The sequence below is a fragment of the Callospermophilus lateralis genome, chromosome 6, assembly GCF_048772815.1.
Source record: "Callospermophilus lateralis isolate mCalLat2 chromosome 6, mCalLat2.hap1, whole genome shotgun sequence".
NCBI classification, from domain to species: Eukaryota; Metazoa; Chordata; class Mammalia; order Rodentia; family Sciuridae; genus Callospermophilus; species Callospermophilus lateralis.
The window spans coordinates 111,668,692-111,687,227 of NC_135310.1; the positions used below are offsets into that span (position 1 = coordinate 111,668,692).

At 44.9% G+C, this 18,536-nt stretch overlaps 1 protein-coding gene across 1 annotated transcript; it reads left to right on the top strand.

Annotated features, from left to right (window-relative positions):
- Window positions 1–16,391: 16,391 nt before the first annotated feature.
- Window positions 16,392–18,494, top strand: Dnph1 (2'-deoxynucleoside 5'-phosphate N-hydrolase 1). Its single transcript, XM_076860149.1, has 4 exons — window positions 16,392–16,587; window positions 17,833–17,901; window positions 18,049–18,159; window positions 18,346–18,494. Exons 1-4 carry the CDS (start codon window positions 16,392–16,394, stop codon window positions 18,492–18,494), a joined length of 525 nt encoding a protein of 174 aa, XP_076716264.1.
- Window positions 18,495–18,536: the final 42 nt, after the last annotated feature.

Genomic DNA, 18,536 nt, shown 5'->3' on the forward strand with positions numbered 1-18,536 from the left:
CAGATTTGGAGAAGAGCTCAACTGGCAGACATCCTTTCTGGCCCACAGGGCAGATGCTATAGAGCTCACTGGGGAAGCACTCCTCCATGATGGAGGTCAGTGAAGGGAGATACAAACTACAGCAACAGGACACATATGTTGATGAAACAAGGAGAGGACAATGATATGTGAACAGGCAGTGGGAAAACCATTTTACCAAAGAGACATGCTTACTAATGTGGAGAAGACTCATCAACCAAAGGATCATACTAAACTGCGACTTATGCTTGTGGTAGGGGACAACTAAGCCAAGAAGGACCAGTCTGAGTGGTCCATTGGTGATCCCCAGAACCCATATCTCCCCTGTGCCACAACATGCCCAAAGAGCTGTTCATCAGAGGCTTAGCAAAAAGGGAAGATCTTCTGACCAAGGGGCGACCAATGGGAGACCCAAACCAGAGTGACCTGCTAACCAACATGGAGATATGATCATCAAGGAAATGAGGAGATATATGACAGCCCCATGAGTGAAGAAGATGCAGTTGCTGAGGGGCATTCACCTTTAGTAGTGAGAGACCCACACAGCCCTGGGCTGGAAAGCCAGCATGTGAGCTGGGTCCTGGGTGAACACAAGATAATGGGCTCAAGACATGGATTTCAGAGGGATGCCAGCCCTGTGGCCATTCTGAAGAGACAAAGCCAGACTCAAATTGGGGAGAACAGGACAGTGGGGAGCAGCCTAGCAGAAGGCAGGAGTGACAGAAAGTAGCAGATAGGTGGGCATGAGATTAGAGAGCCTCTGACCACATCTCTCTGGGTCTACTCAGAAATCAACTAGAAAGAACACAGAAGGCATTAGAATGAGTAAAAAGTGAATATCAGGGAGAGTGTCCCAACTGTGAGGGATGGGAAAGCCAGGCACATATTACCCAGAAAAATATGTGAGTATGTGTGTGTCTCTGCATGTCTGACTGTCTGTATTGTACAAGTGTGTAGGCATGCACTTTCCAGGTCTCTGCCAATCCAGAACAGGATTTGGAACCCGAATCTTGTTCTCTCCTCTTTCCCCTACACTTTTTACATGCAGGATGCTGTGCCCTCATGGTGACCCTGGAGAGTCACACATAGAAGAGAAAGAAGTTATTTAGGTTGGGGATTGGAGATGGGAGGGAGGCCCCAGGGGAGGTTAAATGGCTAAAGCTATCTATAGATGGGGTGGGAACCACATTAACCCAACTTTCCTCAGGATGGGATAATTTCCAGGGGTCCTGTTTCTAGACATCATAATAAGGGGACAGGGTGGGAAATGCTTCAACAGGTCACGGTGTGCTGTGGCAGACATGAAAGAAGAGAATCTTCATGGGGAGCTACACAGTCATTCTTTTTCTTAAAATGATTAAATTCAGTTGTTTCCTCTAATCCACACTCTTCCCTCCCGCTGAAGTGGGATACAGAGCATCAGGAATTTGGAGGGCAGTGAGGGCAATGGAAGATAAGGTTCTGCAATAAAGGTGGAGGAGACAGATTGAGGTCAAGACTAAAGAAATAATTGAACTGGCGAAGAGAAGGCCTTAAAAAGTTGAACTTGGGCTGGAGGTGTAACTCAGTGATTGGGAGCATGGTTAGCATGTTCAAAGCTCTGGGTTCAATATCCAGCAACATCAAAAAATAAATAAAGAGATGTTGAGAGCTAGGGGCATAGCACAATGTTGGAGTGCTTCCCTAGCATTTATGATACTCTGAGTTTCATCCCAAGCACCCCAAAAAAGAAAAAGAAAAAAGAAAGAAGTTGAACTGGGTGAACTCTGGTGGGCCTTCCAGTCCTGTGATGGTGGAATATGTAGATGGATAAGGAAAATTTGTGTCCTGCTCCCATATAGATGGGCAAACTTAAAAGGTGAGGTGGAAAAAGGGAGACCTGCTGCTCCCTCTCCACTGTCCTTCCCATTCCTGTATAACTCAGGAGGACTACATTCAGCTCCCATGAGGGTAAAAGACACAACATGAGAAACGTGGCTGGCCCATTCCTGCACTTCAGGCCCCTCTGGACCTGTAGTGAGAAAGGATTTCTAATAATGTCTCTCAGAGTGTGATGTATGGGACCAGCAATGTGGGGTGTGTGTGTGTGTGTGTGTGTGTGTGTGTGTGTTTTCTAAGGCTTGGGAGTGCATCATGGTATGTGAATATAAGTGTTGATGTGTAACTATGAAAGATGTGAACCAAGTGTGGGTGGGTATTTGGGAGCCCAGGTATAAGAGGCCATGAATCAGACAGAGCCCTGAGGGGTAATGGGAACAGGTGGAAAGAGATGTAGAAGAGAGCAGAGGGGAATGGAAGGGATCTGGAGTGACAGAATGAGAGGAGGGGGTTGGTAAGATAGAGACAAGTGAGAGATCATGATGACAGGTGAGAGATCATGATGACAGTTGAAGAAGTGGCAGGACCTTAAGAGCGTTGGGGGCAGAGTTGACGGCTGGAGAAGTAGGTAAAGGAGAATAGTAGGAGGAATGGAAGGATCAAGGACCAGGGAGAGAGGGTCTGGAGACAGCTGAATGACTTGTCAGAGGTGACAGGAGAGTCAGGCGTGAAGCCATAGGGACAAGGGACTGAGGTGAGTAGAGAGGGGTTAAAACCCCAAGGGGACAGGCTGGAGAGGGTGGGTCTGTGTGCGGGGGCAGGGAGCGGTTCCAGGCCTCGGGCTGCGGCCCAGGCTGTGTAGGCCAGCGTCCCAGCTCGGGCAGCGGCGACGGCAGCGGGGAGGGGGAGTCGGAGCTGGCTGCGCTGGGAGGAGAGCCAGGCCCGAGGCCCGATGAGCCCCCCAGAAGGAGCCCCCGCCCAGACCCCCGGCCGCCCGCCCGGACCCGCCCCGCCCCGCCTCACCTGCTCTGTGCCCGCTGCGGCTGCGGCTGCGGCGGCGGCGGAGGCAGCGGCTCGGGGCGGCGCATCCCCCGTGGCCGGGGCGGGGCGGGGGCGGGGGCGGCTCAGTGCGGCGCTGGGCGGCCCGCTCCCTCCGGTGGCGGCGGCGGCGGCGGCGGTCTCCGGAACCGGACCATCCCGGCCCGGCCCGGCCCCGATCCTCCTCGGGCGACCGCGGCGGCGGCGGCGGCAGAGCGGGGAGCTGCCCACAATGCACTGCGCCGCCAGCATCAGCACCAGCCCTGACATCACCGCCCCACCGCCCGGCCTTTACATCACCGCCCTTTCTCTGACATCACGTTCCACCCTGCCCCTCTCTACATTTCCTCCAGCCCTAGGACTCTCTTAGATAGATCCGCTCCAGCAAATACTCCTAACTGGTCTCTACCATTCACATGACCCCACGCCCCTGGAGGGCCCCATCACTCTTTACCTGTCCCCATAAAACTTACCTGTCTCCATCACTCTTTATCTTTCCACTTCCAGAACGTCCCTGTCACTCTGCCTCATCTAACTACCCCATTTCATCCTCCAGAGGTTCTTATTAGTTTTCTCTAAAACCATTTTCCCTAATCTCCCATAAATCTCCATCACCCACCTCTTCTAAGCATCCCAAACTTGAACCCTCCAACCCTCAACTGTAATTCTCAACTCATGTCAGATATGCCTTATCTCCTGACTTAACCTCTATTTCTTTGGCCCCTTCTCCCATCTGTTGACAAACTCCGCTATTGTGTCTAATTGTTTACCAAATAAGATACACACTCTTTACTGTGACATTAAAAACTCTTCCCAACATGTGCCCATAAGGCTACTACTCTCCTTCTGACAGATGGGATTACTCAATATTCTCTGAATATACTCTGCACTCTGTCTTGTCAATTCCTCCTTCCTTCCATTGTTTATAATAGCAGCAGCGGCCATTTATTTCTGCCAGACACTGATTAACTTTACACATATTAGCTCATTTATTCGTTTTAACCTCCCTATGACATAAGAGTAATTATTGTTATCTCCTATTTTATAAATGAGAAAATTAAGATACAGAGAAGTTAAGTAATTTGCATTAGTTTACCTAGCTTAGCAAGTGATAGAACTTGGATACAAACCCAACTCCATAGTCCATGGGCCTAAGCCCCATGCTGGGGGAAAGGATCACTGAGTCAGGGCAATCTTCTCAGAGGAGGCACTTTCAATTGTAATTTGAAGAATGAGTGGGAGTTTGCCTACAGATAAATGGGACCAGGGCAGAGGGAGGGACCAACTTCCAGGAGAAGACAGCATGAGGCTAGGGATGGACATGCAAGATCATGAAAGGCCTGTGTATCATGATAACATGATTGGATTTTCTTCATTTGGGTTTTGGAAGTGAAGTGATGAGATATCTATATCATACTGTGATGAGATAGCCATATTCCCATTTTAAAAATCTAATTATTCAGTTTAGAGTATAACTTAGTGGTAAAACCCTGCTAGCATGTGTAACACCCTGGGTTCAAACCGCAGAGCTGATAAAAAATCTGGGTATAATTTCCCCAGCTACTTGAAGTATGGATGGGGCTGGTTGCTCTGGGATGATTCCCTTTCTGGGAATTGGGATTATCCAAGATCATGCTCCTTTCCTGGAGTATCCCACATTCAACTTATTATCCTCTGAGCATAAAGACCTTGTCTCTTCATCCTAACTTGGGACTGCTGTCTGAAAATTTTCAAAACTATGATAGGAACAACTGAGGCTTCTTTTTTAAAAAAAAATTATATTTGTTCTTTTTAGATACACATGCCAGTAGAATGTATTTTGACATACCATATATACAGGAAGTATAACTTCCCATTCTTGTGGTTGTGCATGATGTGGAGTTACACTGGTCAAGTATTCATATATGAACCTAGGAAAATTCTGTCCAATTCATTCTACTGTCTTTCCCATTCCCATCCACCCTCCACTGAGGCTTCTACTGAGACTGTATCAGAATTTAACTCCCTCCTCTGTTTAATATCGCTTTCTTCACCCCTCCGCTGATGTTGATCACCAGAGCACTTCCCAATAAAGCTACTGCATGACCATCTCTGCAGCAGAGACGGTGTCCTTTAGATAAAAATCACTGAGGAGTTTTGAGCAGAAAAGAGACACAGTCTGACCTGAGTATTGGGTTTGAACTCTAGATAAGCAATTTGTTTTTGTTTGTGGTACTTTAAAAATGTTGCTCTGAAAGCTACAGAAGGAATGTATGAGTATGGGCTGGGTGCTACATGTGGACCTCTGTCTTGTCCAACTGAATGGTTCCTTCTTATGCCCAGTTGACATCCAGAGCCTTCCTCTCTGCCAATACTGGGGCCCCTTGAGCTCAACCTGCTCTCACCCTTCTGTAGCTGTTGGCCCTTCTCATCCTTTCCTACTTATTTCTTTGCTGAAACCAAAGTTGAATACACAGGTCCTTTTCCTCTAAAGACTGAACATTGATCATACTAGAGGACAGAAGGTAACAAAAAGAATAATGTTTAGAAGTTCTTTTTTTAAAAAAAAAATTAGTTATAGGTGGACACAATACCTTCATTTTATTTTTATGTGGTGCTGAGGATCGAACCCAGTGCCTCACACATGGTAGGCAAGCACTCTACCTCTGAGCCACAACCCCAGCCCTAGAAGTTCTTAAAAAAATATACTGCTCTGCTGTCTTCAACTAGCCTTGCTTCTGATGAGAAATCTATAATTATCTTTGTCTTCCTCAGTATGTAATATGTCCTTTACTCTTCTGTCTACTTTTTAGGTTTTCTCCTTAAACTGATTTTGAACTGATCATAATGTGTCTTTTCAAGTAGTTTCATTCATGTTTCTTGTGCTTTGGGTTTTACTAAATTCTTTATATCAATGGATTCATAGTTTGCATCAAGTTTGGTTTTTTTTGTTTTTTTTTTTTACTTCTTATTATCTCAAATACTTTTTCTGCTCTCCTCTTTTCTTCAAGGACTCCAATTATTCTGCATATTAGGCTGGTTGAAGTTGTCCTTTTTTAGTCAGCTTTTTTGCTGCTGTGACTAAAAGCTCTGACCAGAACAATTTTAGAGAAGAAAGATTTATTTGAGGGCTCACAGTTTTGGAGGTCTTAGTCTATAGAAGGCCAGCTCCATTCCTTGGGGCTTGAGGTGAGGCAGAAAATATTGGTGGAAGAGTATGGCAGAGGGAAACAGGCTACTTGACATCAGGAAGCAGAGAGAGATTCCATTCACCAGATACAAATATATATACCCCAAAGCCACACCCCAATTCCCACCTCCTCCAGCCACACCCAACTACTTCAGTTACCACTCAGTTAATCCCTATCGGGGATTATCACTAATTGGGTTAAGACTCTCACAACCCAATCATTTCTCCTCTGAACCTTCTTGCATAGTCTCACATGTGAGCTTCTGGGGGACACCTCACATCCAAACCATAATAGTCCTACAAATCACTAATGCTTTGTTCATTTCCACCCCTACCCCCCAGTCTTTCTCTCTCTTTTTAAACTGTTTCATTTTGAATCACTTCTATTGTTATGCATTAAGGTTTATTGATCTTTCCTTTTGTAGCATCTAAACTGTTCTTAATCCCATTCAATGTATTTTTCATTGTAGTTTATATGTCTAAAAGTTGGATATGTGTTTTTAAATTTTTTTTTTCCATATTTCTTGGGGCTGGGGGTGTAGCTCAGTGGTACAGCGACTGTAGCATGTCAATTCTTAGCACTACCCACCTTGCTAAAAAATCCTTCCATATTTCTACTTCACATGTACAAATTTTCTTCTAACTTTTAAAACATATAGAATAGTTATAACTATTTTAATGTACTTGTCATTTAATTTTATTATTTGATTAATTTCTGGATCCATTTTGCCTTCCTTTTTTTTTTTTTTTTTTTTTTGGTCTTTACTATGGGTCATATTTTTCTGCTTCTATTTATACATAGTAATTTTTTTTGTACCAGGAATTGAACCCAGGGTGCTTTACCACTGAGCCACCTCCCCAGCCCTTTTTCATATTTTATTCAGAAATAGGATCTTGCTGAGTTGTTTAGGGCCTTGCTAAGTTGCTGAGGCTGACCTTGAACTCACAATCCTCCTGCTTTAGCCTCTGGAGCTGGTGGGATTACAGGTGTGTACCAGTGTGCCCAGCTATACCTAGTGCTTTTTATTGGATGTCAAATACTATAAATTTTACCTTGTTGAATCTTAAATATTTTCTTATTTCAGTTAATATTCTTTGTTAGAGGCTGCAGTTATTTGTTTATTTATTTATTTTGGGTGCTGGGGATGGAACCCAGGGTCTTGTGCATGCTAAGTAGGTGCTCTATCACTGAGCTACATCCTCAGCCCTGCAATTAATTAAAACAACAACAAAAATAACAACAGTACAGTTGGATCCTTTCAAGGCGTATTTTGTTTGTTTGTTAAGACAGGACTCGCTGTATTCCCCAGGCTGGTCTCAAACTTGTGGCCTCCAGCGAACCTCCCACTTCAGCTTTCTGAGGGTTACTGTGCCCAACTTCAAGCCCCACTTTTTAAGCCTTGTTGGGTGGAAACAGAGCTTTTGGTCGAGGGCTAATTTCCCACCACCACTGAGACAAAGCCCTGTATAATTTCCCATGGATTATTGGGTTTCTATATGGGCTGGTAGAAATGTGCACTATTTCCACCCCCAGGGGAACTTCAGCAATTTCACACTCTGCTTCTTTCAGATGATTCTTTTCCTGCCTAGGTTTCCTTACACACATGTTCTGATCAGTTCTCAGCTGACTCCTCCCTGGAAACCCTCTAAGCATCTCCAGGGCTCTCTCACCTGTCCTCTACTCCATGCTGCATACTCGCTGCCTTTGCTGGCCAGACTCCTAGCTCCTCTCCTCAGCTCCAAGACACAGCCAGGCTCAGCCTGGGCTCCTCCATCCTGCAGCCTGGAAACCCTGCCGGCAACAAGCTGGGGCCTAAGTAAAGCTCATCTTGTTTTCAGCCCTTCAGAAATGTGCTACCCCATGGTCAATGTTTGAGCATCATTTCTTCATATATTTGGTCCAGTCTTGAGTCCACAACCTCACGATAGTTGTTGATAGTTCCCATGTTTAGTTGTTAAACAGAAGGTAAATCTGGTCCTGCCTATTGGTTCTTGGCTGGAAGGAGACATTTGGTCTGGAGTTCAATGGCCGGAGTGTGAAGATAAACTGAAAGGGATCTTCCAAATCCTGTCTTCTTCAAAGCACTTGAACCTTTGCACCTCACTGAGTGCCATTGATCTGGTCCTTCCTATTCAGGAGCTAAGGTGAACACTTCCCAAAGCCAAACAGAATTTAAAGACTCAGATTCTTCTTTGCTCCATTTTATAGCTCTTCCGGTACCCACTGAGTATCTTACACAAAATAAATGCTTAAAAAAATGTGTCCCCCACCTGTATATGAAAAGAGACTTAACTAAGCATAGTGGTATACACCAGTAGTCCCAGCTACTCAGGAGCTTGGTGGGAGGATCATCAACCCCTGGGCAATAGAGAAAAATTCTCTAAGCCGGGCATGGTGGCACACACCTGTAATCCCAGCAGCTCAGGAGACTGAGGCAGGAGGATCTTAAGTTCAAAGCCAGCCTCAGCAACTTAACAATGCCCTAAGCAACTCTGAGAGACCCTGTGTCTAAATAAAATACAAAAAAAGGTCTGGGAATGTGGCTCAGTGGTTAAGTGCCTCTGGGTTCAATCCCCAATATCAAAAACAAAACAAAACAAAAATAAAACTCTAGCTAAAAAAAAAAAAAAGAAAAGAAAGAAAAGAAGAAAAAGATTTCACAAATACAAAAAAAAAAATATGTACTAAACTTAGAGAAACTAAGGAAGTTTAGTTATGTCTTCTTTTTTTGCCCTTGCTATGACAGTAAGGGCAGTGGTCACTTCTGGAGAGAGTAAGCAGGGTGGAATTGGAAGGAAGTAATTGGAAACTTGGGGTAGCTGAAAATCCATTATTCTTATTATTTGTGTGGGGGAGCAGTGTGGTCCTGGACCTCCTGCATTCTAGAGAAATGCTTTACCACTAAGCTACATGGTCCAACCTAATGATCTATTACTTGACATGGTATTTACAAGAATGTTTATATTATAATAATTCATTTGTTTTAGTTTTTGTAGCTGAGTTTTATTTTTTATTTTTTCTGAGTTTTATTTTATAATACAAATATTTTTATTAATGTTTTATTTGTATGTCCCATGAATGAATGGATGATTGAAGTCTGGGCACTGAGCACCAATTTTGCTAATATAAAAAGAGAAAGGCACCCAGACACTGTGTGCCTCATGATGGAAGTATACACCACTATAAGTGACAGTCTTTCCCCAAATTGATCTGAATCTGATCAAGCCTCTAGATCCAATTCCAATTCACGAAAAAAGGAGGACGGAGAAACTTGTTAAATGATATTGCAGAAATATAATCAACAGACTCCAGACTGTAAGACACTATTGGCAAGAGAGAGAAAATATGTAGGGAAAAGATGTATATTAAAATAGACTTAGCGGCTGGGATTGTGGCTCAGTGATAGAGCACTCGCCTAGCATGGGCAGGACCCGGGTTTGATCCTTAGCACCACATAAAAATAAAGGAATTGTGTTGTGTCCATCTACACCTAAAAATAAATATTTAAAAAATTAGCTATTAAAAAAATAAAATAAAATAGACTTAGGGGGCTGGGGTTGTGGCTCAGTGGTAGAGCGCTCCCCTAGCATGCATGAGACACTGGGTTCAATCCTCAGCACCACATAAATGTAAAATAAAGATATTGTGACCACCTAAAACTTAAAAATAAATATTATAAAATAAAAAATAAAATAGACTTAGGTCTGGGGATGTAGCTCAATGATAGAGCTCTTGCCTAGCATGCATGAAGCCCTGAGTTCAAGTCTCAGTAACATACACACACACACACACACACACACACACACACACACACTTAAAAGAGACAAGTGTGGTGGTACATACCTAGTCCCAGCAACTCAGAAGAATCATAAGTTCAAGGCCAGCCTGTGCAATTTAACCATACTCTGTCTCAAAAATTAAAAAAAAAAAATTAAAAGTCAGGGCTGGAGATATAGTTCAGAGAGGTAGAACACTCCTAGGTTCAATCCCCAGTACTTAAAAAAAAATGACTTAACAGAGATGCAAACTAATCACAATATATAAACTTTATGTGAATCCTGATTTTAAAAAGTGAATTACAGGATTGGGTTTTGGCTCAGTGGTACAGCGTTCACCTGGCATGCACGAGGCACTGGGTTCGATCCTCAGCTCCACATAAAATGTAAAATAAAGGTATTGTGTCCACCTAAAACTAAAAAATAAACATTAAAAAAAAGTAAGTTATAGCTGGGCATGGTGGCACACACCTGTAATCCCAGAGCTCAGGAGGCTGAGGCAGGATGATCTTGAGTTCAAAGCCAGCCTCAGCAACAGTGAGGCATTAAGCAACTCAATGAGACCCTGTCTCTAAATAAAATACAAAATAGGGCTGGGGATGTGGCTCAGTGGTCAGGTGCCCCTGAGTTCAAGTCCTGGTACCCTCCCCCCGCAAAAAAACTAATTATAAACAAATGAATATTTATAATGCTTATGAGAACAGGAAATTTGAACAATGATGGACAATTTTATGACAATAAGAAAATATTGTTAAATTATTTAGCTGTGATAATAATATTTTGATTACATTTTTAAAAAGAGAGTCCTTGCTGGGCATGGTGGTACAGGCCTGTAACCTCAGTCACTCAGGAGACTGAGGCAGAAGGCACAAGTTTGAGGTCAGCTGGGGCAACTTAACCAAACCCTGTCTCAAAAAAAAAAAAATTTTTTTTTTAAGGGCTAAGGATGTAGCTCAGTGGCGTAGTATTTGCCTAACACGCACAAGGCTCAGGCTTCAATCACCAATACTGTAATAAAATAAAATAAAAATAAAAGAGAAAGAGTCCAGTCCTCAAAAAACTGAAGGCCAAATCTTCTAATATGCAAATGCTAACACACAGTAAGTGGGGAGGTTGAAGCTCATTGGATTAGACAAAGGAGAATGAAGGAAAGGGAGGGAAGATGGGAATAGGAAAGACAGTAGAATGAATCTGTCCTAAACATCCTATGTTCATACATGAATACACAACCAGTAACTCCACAGCATGTACAACCACAAGAATGGGATCCTAATTAGAATAAATTATATTCCATGTATGTACAATGCCAAAATATACTCTATTGTCATGTATATCTAAAAAGAACAAATAAAAAAACCTTTAAAAAAAAGAGTCCTTACCTTTTAAATCCACATATTAAAATATTTCCAAAAGAAATCATATAATCTGAAATTTGCTCCAAAATAATACAGTGACAATACTAAGTATAAATGAAATGAGATTGGTCATAAATTCATAATTTTTGAACCTCATTATACTATTTTCTCAATTTTTTTACTTGGTTAAAAACAGCTTTACTACTTCAAATGTCAGGATTTCCTTCTTTTTTTTTAAAACACTGAATAACATTCCATTGTATGGATATGCTACATTTTCTCCATCCATTCATCTCTCAACAGACAGGACACTCAGGTTGTTTCCAAATCTTTTTTTTTATTTTTTATTTTTTTAGTTGTAGATGGACACAATACTTTTATTTTATGTTTATTTTTATGTGGTGCTGGGGATTGAATCCAGTGCCTCACGCATGCTAGACAAGCTCTCTACCACTGAGCTACAGACCCGGCCCTGTTTCCAAATCTTGGCCATTGTGAATACCAAGTGGTGCACACCTGTAATCTCAGCAGCTCCGGAGGCTGAGGCAGGAGGATCGAGAGTTCAAAGCCAGCCTCTGCAAAATTGAGGCACTAAAGCAACTCAGTGAGACCCTGTCTCTAAATAAAATACAAAATGGGGCTGGGGATGGCTCAGTGGCCTAGTGCCCCTGAGTTCAATCCCTGTTACCCCCGAAAAAAAAACATCAGTTGGCTATACATATATGGGCTTATTTCTATTTATCTGTCTTTACCTCAGTACCATACTGTCTTAATTACTATAGTTTTATAATGCATTTTGAAGTCAGGAAATGTACAACATGAATGAACCAGGAAGACATTATGTCAAGTGAAATAAGTCAGTCATGGAAGGTCGAACACCATATAAATTTAATTTATATGAGATATCTACAATAGTCAAACTTATAGCAGCAGAGAATACAATAGTTGTTGTGGGAGACCAACTTTGCACGTGACTGAGTCATACTCCCCGGCTGGGTGCTGAGGTGCTCAGTCACAGAAACGTGGCAGAGCTTTCCCCACCCTTTTTGGGTTCGAGGGTTGGAGTCTCCTGCATGGGTGTGTCTTGCTACAGCCCCATGGGTGAAGCTATGCTCACCTGTTCCTTTGTAATTTAATCCCTTGCCCTGTTTAGGATAGAATGTTCCATGGAGGTGCCTTGTCCCCTTCTCTTACTGTGCCTTTGGTTGTGGCTTACCCAGGTGTCAGTCAACCTGCTGATAGTGGACATCATGAAGATAGACTCAGCCCCCTGAAACCTGACCCCTTGCCTCCTTTGAATAGCTTCTCCTCAATAAAAGGGGTCAGAACTGCTCTTGCTCTCTCCCTTCCTGCGGACACTTAAGGTCAGAGGAGCCGTCACAGCGACCCTAATGAGAAAGGTATTTGTGTGGTTATTTTTCGAAGCCCAGTCAGCCCAGTTTACCTGGAGTGACCCCTGAGCCTTCTAGTCTTGAGAACAGAAACCCAGCAAGTTGTTGTGGGGAACTAGGACTTGGGGGGAAATGGGGACTTGTTCAATGGAAGTAACAATCACTTTTGCTAGATGAATAAATTTTAAAGATCTGCTGTACCACATCGTGCCTATAGTTAACAATATGGTATTGTGCACTTCAAAATTTACTAAGAGACACTAGGCACAGTAACATACACATATCATGCCAGTTACCTGGGAGGCTAAGGCAGAAGGATCATAAGTTTGAGGCCAGCCTCAGTAACTTAGCAAGACCCCATCTCAAAATAAAAAATAAATAAATAAAATAAAAATATAAAGATGTAGCTCAGTAGTAGAGCACGCCTGGGTTAAATTCCCAGGACCTACCCATGCCCCCCCAAAAAAAAATCATAAAGAGGTTAGGTTTCTTGGTAAAGGTAAGAGGACAGAAAAGGACTTTGGGAAGTGACGAATATGCTTGTTACCTGAACTATAGTGAGAGAATGACAGGCATTTGCATGTGTGCAAACTTGTCAAATTGGACACACTAAATATGTACAGATCTTGACGTGTTGATTACACCTCAACAAAACTTAAAAAAAAAAAGAAACAGTTTTGTTGAGGTATAATTAGCACACCAATAAAATCTACCATTTGTAAATGTATAACTTAACAATTTTTTGAGTTGTACAAACATCATTTCAATCCAGTTTAAGAACATTTCTAGCAACCTCCAGAAGTGTCCTTAGGCCCCTGAAGTCAGTTCCCACTCCCACTCCCACCTCCAGCCCTAGCCCTGGGCCACCACTGATCTGTCTTTTGTCTCTCCAAATAGACCTTTTTTGGACATTTTATTTAAATGATATCATACAGTGTGTGTTTTTCACTGTTCTCTATACTAGTATATAAGTTTTACATATTCTATTAAAAAAAACACTTTTTGCTGAATATTCGTATAGCACTTTATTTTTAGAGCAGTTTTTTCAATATTTTTTTTTTTTCGTTGTAGTTGGACACAACACCTCCATTCCATTCATTTATTTTTATGTGGTGCTGAGGATTGAACCCAGGGCCCTGGGCATGCTAGGAGAGCGCTCTATGGCTGAACCACAATCACAGCCCTTTAGAGCAGTTTTAGACTGCTCTAAGCAGGTCCGTCCCTACGTCCCCTGCCCCCACATGCACATCCCCACTGGAGTGGGATGCTTGTTACACTAGCACCTCCCTGGCTTATATTAAGGTTCACTGTTGGTGTTGCACATCCTATAGGCTTTGACAAATTTATAATGACATGTATCCACCATTATAGTATCACATATGCTTAAAATCCTTTGAGCACTTTCTTTTTTCTTTTTCTTTTTGGGTACTAGGGATTGAACCTAGGAGTGCTTAACCACTGAGCTGCATCCCCAGCCCTTTACATATTTTATTTAGAGACAGGACCTCACTGAGTTGCTTAGGGCTTCACTAAGATGCTGAAGCTGGCTTTGAATTCATGATCCTCCACCTCAGCTTACGGAGCCATTGGGTTTACAGGCGGGTGCCACTCTGACCAGCAAGCACTTTGTTTTCTTTTCTTTTTTTTTTTTTTTTTTATATTTATTTTTTAGTTTTCGGCGGACACAACATCTTTGTTTATATGTGGTGCTGAGGATCGAACCCGGGCCGCACGCATGCTAGGCAAGCGCACTACCGCTTGAGCCACATCCCCAGCCCAGCACTTTGTTTTCTAATGTGATTTTATAAACTTGATCTGAAGCGCACCACAGTCAAAACAGGTGAGCAAGGCAGGATAACATTTCTTGTCAATTCCATATACATGCAGACTGAGACTCAGAGTGTTAAGGGACCTGACTGAGGTCACAGAGCTAGTTACTAACTGAACCAGTACTCTATTTTGGCCTCTGGTCACCTGACAAGGTATTTCCCCCATCATGCTGCTTCTCTAACCTGTCTACCAACCTGGTTCCCCCATCCATCACTTAGTGCCCCATCCTTTCAACTCAGGCCTCTCCATATTGGGGAGGAAGGTCTGAGATGCAAGTCTTGGCTGCACCTGCATTCTTCCCACCCAGAGAATCAGGCTGCTCTTTTTCTTCCAGTCTAAGATAGAAAGGGGATGCCAGTCACACCAGAGGTGGGGACTTAGGGAGATCAGGCTGCTTGGTTTCCTCCGTTTATAAGAGACTATGGCAGAAAGAAGATGCTCTGTGAGTGTGTACATGTGTGTTCCTTGCTTATGAGGACGTTGAGGAGGGGCAGTGGGCCAAGACAAGAACTGGAGTTTGCTGGTCAGTCCTCTGGCCCATGACACATCTTCTTTAAGCCTATGTGGGCGAGTGTGTAGTGGGTGGTCTGTGGCACAGCTGTGTGTTCACATTTGCCCCCGTATTGTGTACTATGTTTGTGGCAGGGCCTAATAGTGGGTGGACATTTCTTTGTTTGTCCTTTGTATTTAACACTTGGAAAAAATATATATTTATGGTGCTGGGGTATAGCTCAGTGACAGAGCCCTTGCCTAGCATGTGCAAGGTCCTGAGTTCAACTGCTCACACTGAAAAAAAAAAAAATTTCTTGACTTCTCTGTAACCCCATACTTTCATATTTTGGTGTTTTAATAGTCATCTGTCAGGAAAAACAGAGAAGAAACCATTGATGGGGCTTTCCTCCTGGGAATGGGACTGAAAGTCTCAGGACTCTATGCATACTCTCTTGTTCTATTTGAACTTTTTTTTTTTTTTTTGGTCATGTATCTGTATTATTTTCATGATAACACAAAGGGGAAATCCTAAGTATCACTGGTGAGCAAAGTGTGTGTGCCCATCTCCCCGAAGAAACTGCTTCTATCCACCTGCATAATTATTCTAGAGCAGAGCAGATTGGGAGGGATGTCAAATGTGTCCTTAACAAATATTTGACAAATGTTTTCTGTGTGCCAGGCACAGTTCTAGAAGTCACACATACAGTGAAGATGCAAATAATTCCTTCCCTCCTGGGGAATTATATTCTACAGGGTGTAGCAAGATACAAAACAAAATAAATCGTGGTACACGAAGAAGGGAAGGCAGAAAAGGCTGATAGACAGTAATGGGGTTAGAGGCTGCCATATTGAATAGGGTGGCCTGGAAAGCTGACAAGTGAATATAGATTTGAAGAAGGAAAAGACTTGAAAGAGGTAAAGAATGAGCCAGGAATCCAGCTGCCGGGCAGAGTCCTGGGCAGAGGGACAGCAAATGCAAAGGCTGTGAAGGCAAGGGGTATGGCTGGCACACTTGAGGAGCAGCCTGGAAGCCGGCGAGGCTACAGAGTAGTGGGAGCTGGAGTTAGGGAGACAAGTGGGTGACCAAACCACGTGGGACATGTGGGCCTCTCAGTTTTTACCCCAGGTGAGACTCTGGAGTGTTCTGGGCAGGGAGGGTCGCAGTTCTCAGTCTGTTCACGTGTGTTCACGGTGCTGAGTGGAAACCGTGGTGAGGCAGGCGCAGAGCCATAGGGACAGGGCGCTGTGGAGAGAGGGGTTAGAGCGTGGGCAGGGTGGCGGTGGGCGTCAGGTTCTGGAAATATTTGGGAGAACCGGCTGCAGTGGCCCATGGGTGGGTGGAGGGTTTGAGAATAAGGAAACAGTCCAGAAGGGCCCAGAGGGGTGGGTTCCCAAGAGGGCCTAGCCGGGTCCTCCCCCTCGCGGCCCCCTCGACCCCTTTTCCAGGGTCACGTGGTCGCGGCAGGCGCCCCCTGGCGCGGGAAGCAGCGCGTGGCGGCGGCGATGGCAGCGGCCGGGGCGCGGGGGCGCGGGGAGCCGGTGGAGCCGGGCGCACCGGGCCGCCGGGCCCTGTACTTCTGCGGGAGCATCCGTGGCGGACGCGAGGACCGGGCTTTGTACGCGCGGATCGTATCCCGGCTGCGGCGCTTCGGGGCAGTGCTCACCGAGCACATGGCGGCGGCCGAGCTAGGCGCGCGTGGTGAGGCTGCGGGGGCGCGGGCTGCGGGGAGGCAGACCTGGGGACAGGCTGGCGAGAGACGGGCCTGGCCCCCGCCTCTTACGGCCACTGCACGCCCCACCTTCCTGCCCGGCGCTCGGTCCAGCGCCCCCGCCCTAGAAGGAACCCCAGTGGGCGCAGGCGGCGTCTGCCCCAGTACACTCCCTTGAGACACCAGTCCTAGCATTGGGCTCTCTAACTTCGGTCCCTTGAACTCTCTTCAGCCCCCTCCCGGGCGCTTTTGGCGAAGAGCTGAAGGTAGAGAGATTGGGCCACTTCTCCCAGCTCATGTCCCACTTCGCCCCGCGGGTCCTCTGCCCCGCCTCTCGGCTTTCTAAGAATCAGCCCTCTCTTTGACCCGACAGACCCCACTTTTCTCAACCACCCTCCCCTGAGCTACCTTCAGCCTGAATGTCCTCTGTTCAGGCTGTTAGCAAAGTGATGCTGAGTGAAAGATCCCGGAAGCTGATCTTTCTAAAGCCAAGTTTTGATACGTTGGTCTGGAATCTCACCATCCTTCCAGTTTGTTCCTTCTGCCCAGATAACTTTTAGTGATTCCACCTCCCTTACCCAAGAGCAAGGCCATGATTTGTGGGACCTAATGCAATTTTTGGAGACCTTTTAAAAAACAAAAATCACAAAACCAAATTACTAGGGAATTAGAAAAGGCCTATGCAAGTTAGGGATCCTGAAGCTCAAGGTCCACTAGGTCCATAGGGCCTACTTGTCTGGTAGTTCTGGAGCTTAAGTGTGCTCAAGTGTCATGAGGGAGTTTGTTTAAAATGTAATCTATCAATCACCAGTCTGATTAAAGCCTTTGAATAAGATAAAGCCTTTGAATCTGTTTTTAACAAGCTGTCCAGTGGTTCTGATGCCTCTAGATGTGAGCCTCACCATCCTGAAGGATAGCATTTAATCAAGCTGGAAACAGCAGTCCTTACCCTCTGTGCCCATGAACTTTTGTCTAGCCACTTGGTTCCACAATGTTAGTCCTTCCTATATCTTCATGTGCCTTAGTCACACAGTGCCACCTTGCACAGGGTTGAGTGGAAAAAAAAAATACATATATAGTAGTTGATCACCCCTTTTGACAGCCTCCTTGTATTGGACAAGCCCTTGAAGTTCTCCCCCACAGAGTAGGGTGGACATAAGAGTTATCAAGGGCAACAGAGAGTTACTGTGAGCCAGGATGGGGAGCATCATTGACCAGCTTTTCTTTGACCTTAGGAGAAGAGGCTGCTGGGGGCGACAGGCTCATCCATGAGCGAGACTTGGCCTGGCTGCAGCAGGCAGATGGTGAGTGACCTCCCTTCCACCTAAAAGCTCCCCTGGAATGTTAGCTTCCCGGGGACATCCTGGCCTCCTCACTACAGCCAACTGTTATCCTTTGCTTACAAGCCCAAGGGCCCCAGGTATTAAGCCCTAATCTCACATTTCTTCCAGTGGTCGTGGCTGAAGTGACACAGCCATCCTTGGGTGTAGGCTATGAGCTGGGCCGGGCTGTGGCCCTCAATAAGCAAATCCTATGCCTGTTTCGCCCACAGTCTGGCCGAGGTGAGTACTCCAAGCCCTCGACAGCTACCCGTCACTCCCCAGCTTTCTGCAGGTCCAGCCTCAGCTCCTTCCTTAGTAAGCTCTGAGCACAGTGCTTTTCCCCAGTGGGTTAGGGCAGGAAACGGTGGGGGGGGGGGTTAGGAGGGTTTAGAAGGGAGGCAGCTTCACTTTCCCTTCCCTCCCCAGTGCTTTCAGCCATGATCCGGGGAGCAGCAGACGGCTCAAGGTTCCAGGTGTGGGACTACGAAGAGGGAGAGGTGGAAGCCATTCTGGATCGATACTTTGAGGCTGATCCTCCTGAGCAGGTGGCTGTCTCTGATGACCCAACTGCCTGACTTAAGCCCACTTTACTAAAACCTTCTGACTGAAACTGCTGT